Source organism: Gopherus flavomarginatus, chromosome 8 (genome assembly GCF_025201925.1).
Source record: "Gopherus flavomarginatus isolate rGopFla2 chromosome 8, rGopFla2.mat.asm, whole genome shotgun sequence".
Lineage (NCBI taxonomy): Eukaryota > Metazoa > Chordata > Testudines > Testudinidae > Gopherus > Gopherus flavomarginatus.
This window is the reverse complement of record NC_066624.1, coordinates 24,463,637-24,476,573: the sequence shown is the minus strand read 5'-3', so window position 1 is coordinate 24,476,573 and position 12,937 is coordinate 24,463,637. Positions and strand designations below refer to the sequence as shown.

General features: G+C 40.3%; 1 protein-coding gene across 1 annotated transcript; it reads right to left on the bottom strand.

Moving 5' to 3' along the window:
- Positions 1-352: 352 nt before the first annotated feature.
- Positions 353-11,683, bottom strand: YIPF6 (Yip1 domain family member 6). Its single transcript, XM_050964704.1, has 7 exons — positions 11,513-11,683; positions 10,351-10,479; positions 9,586-9,664; positions 9,128-9,170; positions 5,853-5,978; positions 5,578-5,735; positions 353-4,893 (listed from the first exon to the last, which is right to left on the bottom strand). The coding sequence occupies exons 1-7, from the start codon at positions 11,666-11,668 to the stop codon at positions 4,775-4,777; spliced, it is 810 nt and encodes a 269-aa protein (XP_050820661.1). The 5' UTR covers positions 11,669-11,683; the 3' UTR covers positions 353-4,774.
- Positions 11,684-12,937: the final 1,254 nt, after the last annotated feature.

Below are 12,937 nucleotides of genomic sequence, written 5' to 3'. Positions count from 1 at the left end.
AGCATTTTACAAGCACAAAACCCAAGTCAAAAGGAAAAAGAACTGCTTCTTTCCCCAGCCTTCCTTAATTCAGACCATCTTCCCTCAAGACCGCAGAAAACTCATGGTCCTTTGGACAAAGGCTGGATAGGATTTCCTTCAAAGCCTTTCACAAGAATGCTTACAGCCCCATAGGTAGCTGCTGTGTTCCCAGGTCCTGGTAGCTCAGGTTGCATAATGCTTACAATAAAGCTTGTCCAAATTGGCATTTTAAAAAATATTAACATTATGGAGAACTGCCAGTTAGCATAGATCCTAGAGTGCCGTCAACAGTACAGTGCATACACTACTTTCAAATCACACACGCTCTATGTCCCTTTCAATATTTTAATTTATTACTTTAAAATTTAACAAATAATTTACATGTTCTCTTTTTCATAGGTCTGGTATGTACAAGGGAAGAAGATCAAACTTAATTCAGATTCAAAGGGGTTTTCAAAACTTACAAGTGACAGTATCAAAGTTTGAGTGGGAAAGAATAGCAGTTTATGCATCAGAAGAGCATCTGCTTTCGCTACAGAAAAATTATACATTTCATTAAGGCAAAAAGTCTACTCTAATCCCCATGCCCTGACCTTCCCCTCTCCCCACCACCAGCTTTAAAATGGAAGGAGACACTTTTCCCCCTTGGTAAGTAAGACAGTAAGTGACCATATGCATCCTCAAATCATAAACTTAAATAAATATTGTGCTTATATGGATTAACTGTACACATTCTTTTGGAGGAATACAAAGACATTCAGATGCAATGAGTATATGATTTACAATCAGATCAGCATGTTGAGAGTAGATTTAGAACCACTCATATATGTTACCCCAGGATTTCATAAAATGCTGCAGTTTTGAAGGAACACAGTCAACTGGAATTAGTCAGTTTCTAAAGATAAATTAGAAGTCGGTGCAGGTATTACACCTGTCCATGTTTGTGATTTTACAGTTTCATTTTCCTATTTTTAAATCCTTTACTTCCACCCAAAAGCTGTGGGAACAAATCAACTTGAACGGCAGTAAGCTAACTGTAAACAAAATGCTGTCAAATTTTATTCAGCTATAGTCATCTTTGTACCTGCTGTTAATAACAGAAAAGGCTTCAGACAGAAATGTGATTTTTTTCAGTTGCTGTTATCCCTTTAAGTTGCGTCCCTAAACCTCACAAAGGAAAGATATGTTGTACACACACAAAATTTCAATCATACTATGTTGTGAATAATAAATAAAGAGTGCAAATCTTCTCTCTTCATCTAACAGATGAACGAACATCTGTAGACTGGTTCTTTACCTGTCCACATATTAGTATGGAAACATTTTATCAATAGGTACTTCAGGTTACCCATAACTATTTTAGGTGTATTTTAACTACAGCAAACATGAGCAATGTGTGCGTCTTGGTTAAGTCACTCCAGAACACATACATTTCGGACATCACAATCAAACTCTTAAGATGGAGAGTCCTCAGGTTATAGTAATATCTTTACTCTATAGTCAGTCAACTTCCTGTTCACAAGCATCGTAGAAAATTAGACAATTTTAGCTTCTAGCTTTTATGAACTGAAATAAAATTAACAGAAAGGAGCAACTGTGAAGCCATACAACTTGATGCCTATATTCAGGGCTGCTTGCCTTCTTTGCATTTTTTTGGTAAGATAAGGCTTTGTTTACAAAAAGGGTTAGACATTCAAAAATGCAAACATTTCCCTTCCTCCTTCAGCTAACAGACCAAGACAGATATGCAGACAAGCTTCTTCAAAACAGATAATAATGCTGTATAGAGATTTATTTTTAAAAGGGTTTATTGCATACTTGAAATAAAATCCCCTGTTGATACCAGTGTAAGTGCAGTTGGGTGGATTTATTGTGACAATGAACTGTAACAACTAGAAGCAGTGATGGTTTAAAAAAAAAAAAAAAAGTAGCATTTTTCAACTGGAAGCATGAAACTTCAGAATATATACAGTTCCTCACCTGCATCCTGTTGTCACTGCGAAAGACTTTAGGGAGTTATGCTTTCTAAACACGTGTATCTGCATTTGTAGACTACTGCTTTGAAAGAGGGCAGTTTCTATGCTCAAAGGCATTACTGCTACAAGCCAAAAGTTACACCTTTACTGTATAACCAGAACATTTTCCCCTACCCCTTTTCACATTAAAAACTCTGTAGACTAAAAACCCTATAATGGCTACTTTTAAATTATAAAAATAACCCTCCTGCACCATTCACAACCTAAGAGCAATATATTAATTCTCATAGAACAAGCCACCTTGAAGCTCAGAAGTAAACAAAATAAAGCATGAATGGAGGGTTTTAAATCATGCTTCTCACAACATTTGTAGTTTAAATTAAAAACTCTTCTTTCCTGACAACTGTCTCCTCTCAAGGAGATATTGATAAATTCTAATGTGAGTTATTTTAAAGAAATTCACATACCTGACAGTTTAAATCATAAGAGACACTGGGGAAAAAGAAAACTCAAATCTTTCAGAAAAGATTGACTTTCTGGAAAGTGTGCACATCTAGGTTTTGATTCTGTAATTCTTACTCTTATAAACAATTCCACTGACCTCGATAAGAGTACTCATTTGAGTAGGGAATGAAGAACTGGGCCCAAAGAGTCTAATTTTAATGGTCTAACTGATTTTCTATCTTTCACTTGCCTAAGATATTTGTTTTTGACATCTTATAAAGTGCACTTGATTTAACGGGACTGAAAAGGTGAACTGCACAGCTTTAAAAACAAATATACAAAGCCATTTCACATCCCAGATCAGTAACAATGAGTATGAACTTAAAAATGCACTATTGCATTTTACAATTAAGTATCTGAATACTTGCACCTCCCTCAGCAGCAAATGAATACAGCACAAGAAAGGCAGTAAATGAAGCTGTCTGTTCCACAAACTCACTGATGTCAGCTATTGCAGACAGGAAGAAGCAGGAGCCTAAATTCAGGTCTTCGCAGGGAGTAACTAAATCAGTTTTCTCCCCCTTCGCATCCGCCAAACATTAATTAATTTCTTACAATCTACAGTCAGTCAGTGATTTGGGATCCTAAATGTGTGTCTATGAGAGTGTTTAGAAAAAGATTTGCACTTCATATTTAAAAATAAAACTAAGTATATTTACATCTCAATAGGATCTGACTATTCAATTTCAGGACTATTTTGCATCTGCTACTACGTGAGAAAGCATGAAATTATGTTCATCTTTAGAATGAACTATATGTTTGAACAATAACTTTCTCCCCCCTACCCCCAACCCCAAGTTTTGATGTTCTGCAGCTCTCCTTGTATGTTGCTTCCTATACAACACAAAACCTCTGCGTGACTCTCAAAGAGTACCTATGCAGGAGGTTATCTTTGTGTTAGAGATGGACTGGCACATTTGTGTATCTGTATCAGCTTCTGGAGAACAGGCATGTACACATATTTGAAGGAAGATTCCATCACCGTTTATAAATATTCAATCTAAATCTACAGAAATTTCTTATTTCCCCCTACCAAAAGCAGGAGCTATATGCACAAATGCTAACATTTACGTGGAAGTGCCACCCCTCTAAACACCAAATATAAGTCACTAAGCAATTAAGCACCAGATACCCATACTAGTTCAGAACGGCCAACATCTTCACTTATGGACCATTTAATTCATTCCTCCGTCCTAAATATTATAACAGGTTTATTATAACAGGCTTGAGTCCTTGTTTTGTATGCTAATGGACAAACGTCTCAAGTACCAGAAGTTCAGTTCACTCAGTAGGAATTCATTGCAGCGATGGTACACTGCTCTCCAACTGCCCAATTCTCTGTTCAAAAGTTGCAGAGTGATAGCTGGTCAATCAATGCCATCACCTTCAAAGTATAGAGTCTGAAGCCTTCCTCTGGACTTTGGTAACCCAAGATCAGAATGTCAAAGAGGAATTTGTAAGTGTCCAGTGCAAACACCATCTCCTCATGAAATTGTATGGATCATTAGTGTCACACTAGTATTTGAGACATTTAGCTTGTGAACTGTTCCCAACACACATGAAATGACTGAAGTGCGTAAGTGCACAAGAGCAGTTTGCATCAGTATGAACAGAAACAGCTCCCTTCAGACATGCTCTGATGAAGAAAAGCATGGAGCAAACATGCTTATTTTTCCTGAGACCTGAAATTTGATCTGAAAAGGAAAAATCATTGCCCCTGTGATGCACTTTGTATAGATTTCACCTCTTTGCACATCTAGGAGAGAGACAGGATTTAGATACCCTTCTTCCCTACCCAGTATGGGTCAGAAAATGTGTTCTATTATTCATAGGGTAATATTCAATTTAAAGAGAACTCGAAGCATGAACTGGAATTCTGCTAAGTCAGATAGTTATTACCTAGTCTTCAGTTATCAATTTTCTTGAAGTCCCAAGATAGGATTTTATCCTCTCTATTATCAAAGAAACTTCCTTCCCTAGTCTGCATTCCTCAGATGAGAGAGTCTCTTCTCAGACTGGGCATTTTTTTATTTATACTAAACAGCAGGATTAAATAAAATTCAGTAGCTGGATTTCTGCATCTTTCGAGCAACTGGCTCCTTGTATATCACATTCTTAGAAATGACAAATGCTTCAGCTCTCTGGCTTTATTCCATAGCCTGCTTTTTTTTACGATATGCAATATCTATGAATTGGAGATAAAGTCCACAAATTAACAGCAGAACCTATGAAAACTTCCAGTTCTGTGTTGTGCAGTCTCTGTTGATCCCTCATCACTGAGGTGTAAAGGTGAGAATCATCCAGCTGATGATAAAGTAGAAGAGGAAGATGGGGTAAACAACAAGAGCTTTGCGATTTGGAGGCTGGCTGTCTGCCAGAAAGGCTGTGGATGCTGGTGACAAAGAGAGAACACACACTTGAAATGTGCACAAAGCTAAAAGATTTTCAAATTGAATCAGAAACTAGTAAATGCTTCTAATTTAGGATCTCCTGTAAATTTAAAGGTGAAGGGAAAAGCTATAATAAAGTAGGACTTCCACATTTTGTGCTAGAGACATTTCTCCCCCTCACTACTAATATGTCTTCCTTTATCAGCTGAAAAGGAAACATTTAGAAGATGTTACATGCCAAGTGACATATTTTCAAAATAAGACTAGCAGAAATAGTGCAAAAATGTTTACATTACATAAGTGTTTTCCAGTGGTATTTAACATAGGCCAGGAAATAAAGCCCCCAATACTCCTATGTTGGTGTAATATACTGTTTTTCTCTTCTTCAAAAGCAACATATAGCAACCCTTCCTCCAGGTAAGAAAGCTAACTGCAGAGCAAATGTGAGTCTGTCAACATGCCTATGACAAGGAGCATCAGCTGAGGCATGGGGAAGGGCAGACTCTTTCACCTCCAGGGCTGAGAGTGCTGCTTCCACAAAACCTCGCCAACTTGGAGAATCCAAACCATGATCTCTTCTTGACCCATGCTATCAGCAGACTGCCTGACAGATTTTAACAGCAAAATCACTAAACTCTTCATTCTTTTGCATCCATGATACAGTTTTGTTGCTAAAACTTCCTTACCTAGGGTTGACCAGCCAAACATAGCCATCACTACAACAAGTCGCACAATGAAGCTGACAGTCCCCGAGCTTGCTAATAGTACCAGCCTGCACACGAGCATAGCCACTGTCAGAGGCAGGACACAGTAACCCAGGACACAAAGGCTCTGAAAAAAAGATCTAAAAGGGGGCAAAGGGAGATGGAGGAAGACAGACAAGGAAGTTGTGTGTGAGTAACAAAAATGTTATTCCACACACTAGAGCATTTTTATTACTATTGGTCACATGTATACTCACATGGTTCCTCCAAGCAGTTTTGAGTTTAGTGTAATGACAACTGCTCCAAACCAGATGATAACAAAGACCTCAGCAAACTGGGGACCTCCATCTTCTTTACTGTCTGCTGACCCTCCCTGAAGCATCCTAAGGCACAGAATAGAGCAAAATACTAGATCAACACAGGGCAGTAATATATTTCATTTTTTATTTCTAACATCTGTATTAAGCCTAAGAGATGATGATTCTCAGGTAGGTTGGAGTCAAATTTCTCTTTATTATTTGAGTAGATATCATGATCAGTTCTGTACAAAAGTGAAGACAACTCCTGCCCCATGGAATTTATAGTGCAAGTTAGACAGAAAAAAGGTACTTCAATAATACAGTGGATGGAGGCCATACAACAGTGGATGGTCAAAGAAAGGTCATATCAAAGTGGCACGGAGGGTTTGTTTATTTTTAAACAGATTTGGATGCACTGATTACTTTGAGAGATTATCAACATATACATTAAGAAAGGTTTTGAATGAGACAGGTCTGATGCACAAAGCTAAGGAAAGTCAGAAGGGCAGCACAGAAGAAGGTATGAAAGAGGTAGTAATGACTTTGTCCCATAGATCAACAAGCACTTTCCAAAGACAGGCTTTATTCCCATTTTACAAGTGATTTACCCAAGGAGAAACAATGAGTCAGTAGAGTTACAAGCAACAGAACTCAAGTCTCCTGACCTGGAGTCCTTAGTTCTATCCATTGAACCACAATATGAGGGACTAAAAGCGAGGCTTGGATAGATGAAACAAGTGTGACCCAATTGAAAGGTACGCCATTTTAAAAACATCATTTCTCTAGAAGATTTTATCTACAACTGTTACATGTAATAGCCAAGATTACTACAACTGAAAGATGAGAAAGTTAGTTAATTTGCTCCACAGTTTCTTTACTTTGTGCAGTTGACAGTACTTTATGTCTAATCAATTTCTCCGTTTTGTTGATGTAGATCATTCACGTGAACACTTAAAAAAAACAACAAGAAAGTGCAACTTTAAAAACAAACAAATTGTCCAGGGAGATTCAGGAGCAAGTGTAACAAGTGTAATGGGAATGAGGCTTACAAAGGTCTTATTACACTGTTCTGGCAGTGTAAGGATGCCTTAGTGTAAATGAGAATCTAAAGTACATAAATGGCCCGTTACTTTAGTATCCAAGCACCTTACAATCTGTAATGTATTTATCCTCACAACATGCCTGCAAAGTAGTGAAATACTATTAACTATCTTAAGGTGGGGAAATAAGATACAGAAACAAAGTGATATGCCCAAGGTCACACAAGCAAAGCAAGGAATTGAACCTGGATCTAAAGATAAAAAGGAGAGGTCAGAGATGGAAGACAGGTAACCACCACTATTTTGGCTGTCACCAGGCATTGAACCAGGGACTTCTGAAAAATTTGTAGGGCCTCATTCTGGACAGTGCCTTTTACTATGTTTGTACAGTGCCTATCACAAGGGGGTCCTAATCTGGTTGAGGCTTCTAGGTGCCACTGCAATATAAATAATCATGTCAAAACTACTTTCAATATTACTAGATGTCAAATTGATGATGCTCTTTCAACATAGTGATAAACTGGTGGGGAATATACTGATGATAGTATCTGGTACACACCTTTTAGTTCCATATGCCTTCAGATCATTTAAAGTAACTTACTTTTGGGGGTATTAATTAATTCCTACCTCATTGGAATGAGGAAAGTAGTAATTAGTGTTCACAATACTTTGCAAATATGAAATGCTAAGTGATGTATTCTTAGCCCTGGTCTACACACGAGGTGTGGGCAGTGGGGTGCAGAAATCAATCTAAGTTACGCAACTTCAGCTACATGAATAACGTAGCTGAAGTAAACGTCTTAGATCAACTTACCGTGGTGTCTTCACCACGGTGAGTTAACTGCTGCCGCTCCCCCATCGACTCTGCCTGCGCCTCTCGTGGCGGTGGAGTACAGGAGTCAACAGGAGAGCGCTCAGGAGTCGATGTAGCACGTCTAGACTAGACCAATCGACCCCCACTGGATCGATCGCTGCCCGCCAATCCAGCGGGTAGTGTAGACATACCCTAAGAGTACTGCTATATTAAACGTATTCTGCAGTAGAACCCAGAGGGCCTAATCCAGATTGGGTCCACATTGTGTTGTATGCCTAACACATACATGGTCCATGCCCTGAAAAAAATACAGCCAAGATGACAAGTTAAATTGATGGAGGAAGACAGTCAACTATATACAATTTTTATGTACATGCACATTTATTTTATCATAGATAAAAAGTCAATTATCCCCACGGTGGGTTTGTTTGTTTTTTCTAACACACAACACTGGTCGAGTGAAAAGGGGAACAGTCAATAGCTATAGCTTCCAGACCATTAGCACAACTCATGGATGACTTAGTACTGCAGCTGTGTATGTAAAAGGAAAAGTGATATAGTAACTAGTTTTTTTTTAGAATAGTATCTTAACAGTTATGCCTTATTGACCATCAACTCATTGCTGCAAAAGTTAAGGATGGTGTTATTTTAACTAGTAGAATTAAAGCCTTGCTCTTGTTTGTCTTTTCATATCCCCATACAGATTCAAAACAGACTGCCTGTGGGATCTATAACTCAACCATCTTGTGCAAAGTGCAAATAGAAACTTATTCGAATATATAAAATTGCCCTATGGAATATTGCCTCCTGATCCAACCATGCTAACAGCATTTTAACAGTCAAAAGAAGCGATTAAGGCTTTCGTGCTTTACAATTATGCAGCAAAATAACAATTTAGCAGCCTTTCAGTAGCGTAAGTTTGCTTTGGAAGCTGCCCTCAGTTTTATTTTGAAATGACAAATGGGTAACGAAAAACAATAAGCCCAGAGTTTTCATATCATGAGTGTCTCACTATGGATGAGCAACAAAGCTTGCATTTTTCTTTCTGGATAATGCATATGAAATGCAGAACATTTAGCCCAAAGAATACTTACTGTACACAGTAAAATCAAGAATTTCCAGGACCTCTGTAGTTTTCGATAGAATCTATCCCCAAGATAGCAGAGCTAGACAGGAATAATTTATTACCTACCTTTACCCTAAAATCCCAAATAAAAAGAGATGCCCTTAATAAGTTTAGGGTTTTAGAGAGTCAATTGCTCATATAAGTTTCACCATTAATATCTGTAGCACACCAGCCTAAGCACTAGAGTAACCTAACCATGACATGTCAGAAATTCCCTCCTCCATTCGCACATAGAAAGATAACAGATACTTACAGTGCAAGTGAAACACACAGCACCAAAGGACCCCAAAGATCCCCTGTAGAGAAAGAAACAGAATGACATCAGATACTGATGTTCGGAACAGTATCTCTCTATCAAAAAAGAGTATTAAAACAGCCCAGTGTATCCCTTTTCCAGTTTCCAATCCCATAATTGTCATAGCTAACATCTGGTATCATATACTGTATATAAAGACGTTCTTAATTTGAATGCGTCTGGACTCATTCTGATAAACAGTTCACTTTAAAGAGATGTCGGTATTGTTCTGCCTCGTCACACAACTACCTCATTTGCTTTTGTTATTCTGTATCTTGCAGAGAAACAACATATGGCTATTCTATTTTCCAGATATTTCATTAAAGCAAAGACTTTGTCCAACTCATGCACTGGCTTTTAGGAATATTTGTCTTGTAATGTTGGTCTTCCCACGGTTTAGAAAATCTGATACGTACAGTCTCTGAGGAGCGTGCTGCTCTTTTTGGGATACATGACATGCACAAATTTCTTTCCAACTGCCTTTAGGTCTCGCATCTGAAACACACAAGTGACATCTCTAGTATACCATTTCACAGGTATTAAAGTGTTAACAAAATGAAGGAGGAAATACTTTTGCAAGCTACAAATCATAACATCTCTCTGATATTAAATTAAGAGATACTTGGGTCAGATGCTTTCTATAGCATGCCCTATAATAGTATAAAAATTAGAGTCACAGCATAATGAGTTCCAGTGCACAAAATCAGCTAGATCCCCCTTTTCATAACATCCAGCTAATAACGTTATTTGTTTGCTGCTCCAAGAAGAGGAGATTTCGTTGTCTGGCTAATTCCCCACCCCTGCTTGATGCCCTGGCAACTACAGATATTTTCAGTGAGGCACAGAGAACAAATCTGAGGATTTTTATGGTTGTAATTCAGATTCCTTGCCCAAAGGAGTTTTTGTTTTATAAAATTTTGAATTTTAAAATTTACAACTAATTACAAAGCAAGAAAACCAACATTTCTTGTTGTATTTGGCCCAAGAGATCAGAAAAACTTCATGTGTTATCAGAGATACAGTAAACAGCTGTTTTCAGCCTTTTTTCATTTGCACACCCCAAAAAATTTCAAATGGAAGTGCAGATCCCTTTAGAAATTTTAGACATAGGCTGAGGACCCACAAGGGTCCACAGACCACAGGTTGAAAACCACTGCAGTAAGTAAGGGATATAAACTCACAATAGTATCCTTAACAGGTTCATCCAATGTGGAGTAGTCTTCATCAGGGGAGTGAGATCCAACAGGAACTGTGATCTCCCCTTCCACTGGAATATCTTCTGATATTGACACATCTGATAGACCTGCAAACTAATCATTTTTTTAAAGTTTTTTTTTTAAATACAGAAAATAGCTGGCGTTTGCCTAGGACTTTTTCCTGTAGAGTATAAAGAAAGTAATGAGCAATCTAACTTATTTAAATATCTCTTTGTAAAGTAATTTGTATTCTAGTAGCAGCCTCTCTGTTTCAAACAATTCACAGCTAAGAGGCAAGCCACAATAAAAGGTTATTTTCTTCTCCTTGTCAATAAACCCTCCCTGCTACCTTATGACTTGTGTTTGTCCTTATTTACATTGTAAGCTCTCTAGGTCAGGCTACAAGACTTGTCTATGTCCTGTAAAGAGCTATGTACATTAATGATGCTACATAATTTTATAATAATGACAGCAATACATTTAAGCACAGCATGAAAACAAGGACCACTGTAAAGTGAACAATATACACCTATTCATATCCCCAGTATAAACTACACAGATGAAGCACCAAATGAAGTGTATGTGGTGAATAAAACATTTATTTCTCCACCACCAACAGCTGTAACAGGATTTTTGTTGTTGAGTGATGCAAGCAAATAGAGTAGCCTGGTCTGTGCTCAAGGGAACCCTGTTCAGGAGGGCCTACAAAGGGAAAGTTTCAAGAATACTACTATTGTTGTGCTTAACTCTAACATCTACGGGGGGGGGGGGATTATTAAGTCTTCCACCTCATCCCCGTGAGTCAGTGCAACTGTCTCCAAGTTACAGGTGAAGAAACCGAAGCACAGAAAAGCGAAGTGGCTTTCCCAAGGTCTCACAGAAAGTCAGTGGCATCGATGGGAAACAAACCTGCCCCATTCGAACCGCCGGACTCCTCTTTTCCCCAAGCCCAGGAATCCATGAGCCACCCACAAGCTCTAGACCCTTTCCTCAGCTCAGCCGCTGGGCTGAACCCTACACCCCAGCCAGGAACAGAACCCAGGAGTCCGGGCGCGCCCCCTTTCCAGCTCTGGCCCCTCCACCCAGGCGCGACGGTGCTGGCTCTCCCCCATACATCCTGCGGCCGGGCCACCGCCCCCTGTCTCACCAGCGGTTTCGCGGCTCCCCCAGCCCGGCTCTCTTCTGCCTCCGCCATCTTGGCCCCGCTACCCCGCTTGCAGCTGATGCGACGTGGAGACGGATTCACCAGCTCATCGGCCCGCGCAGCGCGCGTAGAGATTGCGTCATTCGCCCGAGTATCCATGGCAACGCCGGACCCAGCCACCGGAGGGGCCTCAGGCGTAACAGCCGAGATTTAAAGGGACAGACGCCGCCGACTCAAGGCGGGGAAGGGGACACAGCGCAGGGCCTTGCCTCTTAAAGGGCCACACGCACCCTCACAAAGGAGAGTTCTCAGTCTCTGGCATTAACCCCCTTCTCCCCCCACACACATTCAGAGGCACGATCCCCGCATGGAGGGTCTCCAGGGAAGCTGTCTATAGGCACATGCAATGCAAGGTACCCTTGGGTCCCACACGCTAATCCGGGATACTTAGGGCCCTGCCTGTATGGGGCCATTTGCAGCTCACAAGCCAGCTGGAAGCTCCTGTCTGCCTGAGAGGGGAAGGCAGCTCACTCCTCCCCATGCACACTCTTCCCACTTGGGATACAGACGTTGGGGGCCTGCAATCTACCTGGGCTCTGAGTGGCCCCCAGGGGAGAGCAGAGAAAGTGGGAGTGCCTTGGAATTGGGCAGGGCCGGCTCTATGCACCAGCCAAGGAAGCAGGTGCTTGGGACTGCCAATAGAAAGGGGCAGCACGACCAGGTCTGCGGCAGCAATTCAGCAGTGGGTCCCTCTCAGAGCGAAGGGACGGCAAAAAAGCTGGAGCCAGCCCTGGAATTGGGGCAGGCAGCCTGGCACCCTACAGCGATTCCCTGTGCTGGATGAGGTGTGTCAGGATGAAATGACCCACGCATCAGCGAGAACTGGGATTGAGAAGGACATAGTGGAAAGATTCATACCTTGTATTATCCACCTAGCTATCTTGAGTGCCCATCACCGCAGCATCCCACCCTCATAAGTGATTTTGTCCAACCCTCATAAGCGTCTCTGGCTTCCTAAATCTTTATATTGGTTATAGAGAATTCCCTGCTGGTGGCTTTTTCTCCAAAGCTGATCTGGAAGGCCTCTGTCTCTAGGGATAAGAGACATTCAGGTTCCATGATCCTTTGACCTTGACCTTTGTTCTGTGTCATCCCCCAATGGGATCAATTAGTGCCGGTTGTGGTGGTGGTTTGTGATGGGGACACCTGTTCCCTAGGATTTGGACTCAGACTAATCAAAATAATTACAGAGATTTAAAAGTTGTTTGGATGTTTGAAAATATGTAAATAAATGGACAAACCCTGTCAATAAAAATCAGTGTCCAGGTTGCTTTATCCTCTGTAATCAAATCATCATGCTCAGAGAGCGGGTTTGGAGATTTGTGCTCAAATTTTGGGTAGTAGGCTACATGTGAAGATGTGTCATTT